This window comes from Pyricularia pennisetigena, assembly GCF_004337985.1.
Source record: "Pyricularia pennisetigena strain Br36 chromosome Unknown Pyricularia_pennisetigena_Br36_Scf_10, whole genome shotgun sequence".
Taxonomy (NCBI): Eukaryota; Fungi; Ascomycota; class Sordariomycetes; order Magnaporthales; family Pyriculariaceae; genus Pyricularia; species Pyricularia pennisetigena.
In genome coordinates this window covers 387,653-393,352 of record NW_021940922.1, presented here as the reverse complement: position 1 = coordinate 393,352, position 5,700 = coordinate 387,653, and the positions used below count along the sequence as shown (strand labels likewise).

The 5,700-nt window shown below is 53.4% G+C and overlaps 3 protein-coding genes across 3 annotated transcripts in view; 1 reads left to right on the top strand and 2 right to left on the bottom strand.

Moving 5' to 3' along the window:
* PpBr36_10481 (uncharacterized protein) overlaps positions 1 to 1,573 on the top strand; it is a gene marked incomplete at both ends in the record, with an annotated part of 4,713 nt that extends 3,140 nt beyond the window's left edge. The window contains one exon of the mRNA XM_029897592.1: positions 53 to 1,573. Within this exon, the coding sequence (XP_029743963.1) occupies positions 53 to 1,573 (1,521 nt within the window). The remainder of the gene's footprint in view (positions 1 to 52) is intronic.
* On the bottom strand, positions 23 to 1,561 carry PpBr36_10482 (uncharacterized protein; the record flags this gene model as incomplete). Its single annotated transcript, XM_029897593.1, has 1 exon — positions 23 to 1,561. One exon carries the CDS (start codon positions 1,559 to 1,561, stop codon positions 23 to 25), a length of 1,539 nt encoding a protein of 512 aa, XP_029743962.1.
* Positions 1,574 to 3,797: 2,224 nt separating the features above from the next.
* On the bottom strand, positions 3,798 to 4,302 carry PpBr36_10480 (uncharacterized protein; the record flags this gene model as incomplete). The annotated part of the gene is made up of 2 exons (XM_029897591.1): positions 3,798 to 4,076; positions 4,204 to 4,302. 2 exons carry the CDS (start codon positions 4,300 to 4,302, stop codon positions 3,798 to 3,800), a joined length of 378 nt encoding a protein of 125 aa, XP_029744122.1.
* Positions 4,303 to 5,700: the final 1,398 nt, after the last annotated feature.

Sequence of the window (5,700 nt, the reverse complement as noted above, 5' to 3'; positions counted from 1 at the left end):
AAAAAAAAAAAAAAAAAAAAACTCACGGTATGTTGGGACCCGTGCGCACAAGACCAATCCTGCCGGGGGACTTCTTCACCGGCTGAGACGCAGGATAGTAGCCCATGGGCACGGTGACGACGGGGGCGCCCACGATGGCGGCAAAGTTCCTCGATATCGGCGTGGGCATCAGTATGGCGTCGAGCTTGTGGCGCTCGATGGCGCCCAGGAGCCCGCCCTCGCCGCCGAGCAGTCTGTTCTCGGCCAGGGCGGCCAGGGCGCGCGGGTCTTCGTTGCCGAAGCCCTGCTTGTCGAGGCAGATGTCCCAGGTCTCGACGTCCCGGGCCGGGTAGTCCTCCACGGCGCCCGCCTTGATGGTCTCCCGCCGGACGTCGGCCAGGTTCCGGATGCCCGACGGGTTGACCGTCAGCTCGGCCAGGAATCGGGGCAGCGCCGTGACCATGTCGGAGAAGAGCACAATGTTCTCCGACGTGGACTTGTTCCACTGCTCCGCCATGGTGAAGTTGGCCTCGACCACCTCGGCGCCCGCGCGCCTCAGCTCGTCCAGCGCGGCTCGGAACGCCCGCATCACGGGCCCGTCGTCGGGCACGGTGGAGTCGAAGAGCGCGATGGTGTTGGTCGGCACGCCGAGCCGCGCGCCCCGCAGCGCGTCCTTGCTGGCCGTGGCGCGCTCGTAGTCGGGCGTGGCCGCCTGCTCGAAGGGGATGGCGTCGGTGTAGTTGTCGCGGTCGTCGCGGCCCACGATGGGCTGCAGCAGGCGCGCGGCGTCCTTGACGGTCCGTGCGATGGTGCCGACCGTGTCCTGGTGCTCGCTGACCGGCAGCACGAGGAAGCGCGACGTCAGGCCCACCGACGGCTTGATGCCGACCAGGCTGGCCGTCTGGGCCGGCAGGATCACGGACCCGTCCGTCTCGGTGCCCAGCGCCGCCGCCGCCAGGCCCAGGGTGGCCGCGACGGCCGAGCCGCTGGACGAGCCGGTGGGGTCCATGTCCGCGTGGTAGGCGCCCAGGCACTGGCCGCCGTGGGCGCTCCAGCCGTTGCTGGAGCTGTTGCTGCTGCTGCGGAACGTCGCCCACTGGCTCATGTTGGCCTTGCCGAGGATGACCCCGCCGGCCTCGCGCACCTTGCGCACCACGGTGGCGTCGCGGGCGAACTTGGCCCCGAGCAGCAGCGTCGAGCCGCCCGTCGTGTTCATGGCGTCCGCCGTCGCCATGCTCATCTTCAGCAGCACGGGGATGCCGTGCAGCGGGCCTCGCGTCTTGCCTCTGGCGCGCTCCTCGTCCAGCTCCGCCGCGATCTTGACCGCGTCTGGGTTCAGCTCGGTCACGGCGTGGAAGTAGTCGTTTACCTCGTTGATGCGCGCCATGTAGGCCTTCGTCAGGTCGACGCTCGTGAAGAGCTTGCTTTCGAGACCCCTGGAGAGGTCTTCCATGGTGGCGTCGATCAGCGACGGGAACGGCTTGCCCTTGACCGTCGTCGGTCCCTTGAGGCCGGCCCAGACGAGCTGGAGCCACAAGGCGACCGACAGCAGAAGCACGATTGGGCTACGTTTGGTAGTCATTGTTGGGACTAGACACTTTTGCAATGAATGCAGAGTCGTGGCTGTGGACGGCAGACTGTCCGATGAAGCTGTTGGTTCAAATACAACTAAGTTATGGGCAATCCATACTCGGTGAGGTCCGAGTCAACATGATTGCATCCTCCCATATCTATCTGCCTTGATCATCAAAAAAAAATCAAAATTGTGTTCATGTTCTGTTACGAGAGAGTTTGGACGGTTGAGGGGAAAAGTTGAAAAAAAAAGTTTAATTAATACCCCTGAAAAGTGCCATCGAGCTTCCCAGACCACCGAGATATCTGGTTGATTACTCGTTAACCCTTGGGTATTGATACCTGATGACTGCCTATAGGCTTCGCCAGTCCACCTGGTTTGCGCAGCTTGGCGTGTGAGTTTTGAGTAATATACATGGGCCGCGTTCCGACCCTCTTTGCGGTGCAGGTGTAATACCATGCATCTTTGTCAGGGGCCATGATTATTTAGAGTTATGCTCCTCAATTCTCGTTTGATGGTTCGAGGGAGGACTGGTATATTTATCGAGTAAGGAGTATCATACTCGTTCTCCGTACATGATATAACCCGTCGCCTCATGAGGAGAATGTTTACAAGAAGCACTTGAAACGGAAAATAAAGAATATTTGGGGTCCAGAACTCTAATCAGCGTGCTTTCATCCCATGGAGCCCGCCACGAATCTTTTAAGCCTCTTTAGCCAAGCAAACAGTGCATTCGGCCACTCCTTATAGGTAGCAGGTCCTGGACCTGAAAGCGCCCGCGCCCCCACCGAAGAAAGACTACTCGACATTCATCGTATATGCACGTATCCCCTTGGCCCAGTTGAATTATGGGCTTAGGGATTTTATTATCAAGTAGTTACAAATAAATGTTGGTCAAGACTCTGTCGCAAAGTCACATCCGGTCCAAAGACAGCCGGTATGTAGGATTTTGGGACCATGGCCCAGCCTGGACCGACATTGAAAAATTGGACCATTGCAACCCTCGCAACATGGCTTACCTTTCCCGCCTGACAAATCGACGTGCAAAGCAAACTGTCAGCAAACTAGGGCATGCATTTTCAGACCATACATAATCACATAAAACCTTGCTGGCTAAAACAAGCTTGTTTATCAACACATGAGAGTTTTGAAGCCTCATACGGACTTGATTCATCCGGCAACTTAGCCGCTGGTTTTTTTCTTGCATGCAACGACAAAATGCCAACAATCTCCCAGTTTCTTTCTATCTCTTCAATGAGGCCATATCCGAAATATGATACTCATCCATCTCTTGGCAGAAGGGCTCCTTGATGAGCCGGACAAGGACCTCCCTGACGGGAACTGTCGGTGCGTGCCGGCCATGATCCTCCCGCCGTGATTTCGCCGGTGGGATTTAGTGGGGTTTCGGAGCGCTTGGACATGCGTCTATCATAGTATATGCCACAAAGCTTTTAACGCACCTGCCTGACTGTTAGGGTCGGGCATGACGGAGCATATGGTTCAGGGCCCTGTCGGCCTGTCCCGAGCTCTGACTATTTATGCATTGATCTTTCGTACCTCCCCCCCTTTTTTTTTCTCTTTTTGTTTTATTTTCCTCTTGGTTAAGGGCTGGAGTGGATAACGGCGACGACGCAGAGCGTTCTGCACGGTTTCCGGGTGCGGAGGTTTGTGGGTGGGGGCCGTGGATTGGGACTTGGCGATGGCATGCGTGAATAAGCTGCTGGCTATCGAGACTCAATCGCGCAGCAATGTGAGAACTAATGCCAAGATTGACGATGTCAGCTGAAGTGAAGAGCAGCAAATCAGAGGCGTTCTTGACCTGCGCCGGCAAACCAAGGAATCACAAGGTCCTGCGAAAAAAAAAAAAAAAAAAAAAAAAAACTTTGTACCGTACGATTGTCCTTGGCTGCTATTGGCCCCCCTGATGGCACATTGTCAGCAGCGGTGAGATTAAGATCCTCCAAACGGACAGGTTGAAAACGCCCATGATGCGACGTGGAGTCTAGGCTCGACGTCGAATAACAAAACAACTAACACCATGCAGATATAGCTCTGCGCCTTAGGAACCCAGGTACTTGAGTCGTGCCCAGACAGCTTCGGACCGGGAGGGTGCTGCTACCTAAGCTTTACAATGCGTTCGGGTCGTGAGTACACTGACAGAGCATGAACGCAGCAGGGAGGGGAAAACAAAGCGACTACAGCATCTAATTAATTTTCTTTTTCTTTTTCTTTTCTTTTTTTTTTTTCAGGACCGAGCGCACGTCACAAGCTCCATCTCGAGAATGTACATGCCCTCCTTGTAGCGCTGCGACTCCTCCCACGCCTTGTCGTAGACCCAGCCGACGCCGGCGTCGCAGCCCATGCAGAACACGTCCCGCACAATGTGCTTGCCCGTCGACATGTCGCGGGTCTCGGGCTGGGCCGCCCGCACGTTGACGAGCGTCCGGAAGAGGTGGCCTCGGCCGTGGGTGCCGCGGAAATTCTGGCAAAGATTCGAGGCAGCGGATGAGTCCCGCTTGTTAGTCTTTTTTATTTTTATTTTTTTTATTTTTTTTATTTTTGAGTTGGCGAGTGCAAAACATTCCCACCCCCATCTCCATCTGGTCTGAACAAAAGAAATGACTGCAAGAGCCATGTATCATTATTCATACCCTGCTAACCAAATCATTTTGGTCCGCCATGTGTGCCTTGCACCTCTTGCACACGAGAATCCTATCTCCGTTCAGGTATTCGTTGTAGCGGAGGCCCATCGCCGTGACTGGTAGCGGGTTTGCGACGGACTTCTTGGGGGAGGTTTTGTTCTTCTGGATTGACGGGTGATGAAAGATTACATTGGTTTGCGTTTTGGCTGGCTGTTGGCGTCTGGGGAATGCTGCCAATGGCCCCCTTTTTCCCTTGCGGGGGTGGCAGAAGGAAAAGAGTTTGGGCGGATGCTCAAGGCAGGGTTATGCCTGCATCGGAGGATCGCACGGCTTTTTTGCACGCCGGAAGCCGAGGGTGAGCCCAACTATAAGATGGAAATATTAACTTTGAAAATCGAACTCTTTGGCTTATCGTCGGCTTGTTATGAAAGCAAAACATTTGTCCATATATGACACATGCTGCCGTCTCGTTGTCAAATACGACTATCGCGATGCAGTTTAATACCGATTCAGGCGTCGTCGCAGTGTGATTGCCAATCATCCTGGAGTTGGCATGCTTCCTATTCGGGGACTTCACTATGACTGCGGTCGCTTTGGTAAAGGACCAAAGGTTTAGTTCTGGTCATCTTGGCCAAAGCTGCGCTGACAATCATGACAGGTTTGTGATCTCCTTCCATCATAGTGCTCACTGTTTTGTATGAGAGGATTGGGCTGTGGTTCGAGGGTGAATTGCCTTTTCGATATTTACGTGCCCGTTGACCTGGTAGGACTAGCCATGATATGAAGAAAGACCTAGGCTGTATCATGTCACTAAAAAGGACCGATTTCAGACTTGTTCGAGTGAAGCGAATAGTTGCTTTATTTGATTTGCACGTAGAAGATAAGCCCCTTTAGATAGTCATATGGGGATGTGAATTGGTCACATGGTTTTCAGCGACTGTCGTGGAGTTGACGGTGGATGAAGGTATAATTTATCGAGCGTCACTTTGTTCTTCAAATGGTTCCATCGTTATCATCGTCTTACAATACAAGGCTGGGTCATGATTGTGTTCACCAAATACAGAATAAGAGCAACGTATACTTTCTTTTCGCCGTTATGCCTATTTATTTGACCTCCAAGTGATGATCCCAACCCAGCTTCATCACAAAACAATTGTTGAGCATTGTCCGGCACTCGGTTATCAAATCCGGATCGCCGCCAGCTTCCCAAAGCACAAGATCGTAAACGACCAACACATTTTTGGATTTATCGCCTTTCCAATTATCCTCGAGCCGTTTATAAAAAAGTCCCAATGGACCAGTTTTTGCGCGTCGCCGTCGTATTTCCCCGCTACGGAATTAAATAACCATTTATGATTTAGGGTGTCCATATATCTTCCCCGGTTAATATTTATGGCGCCGTCGTGATTTACCACGTAATCGCAAATATCGGATCCGTTTTCCCGTATACGGCAATAGATCAAGAGCCACCAGCCCTTCGGTACGCTAAAGTGATTCATCCCGCGT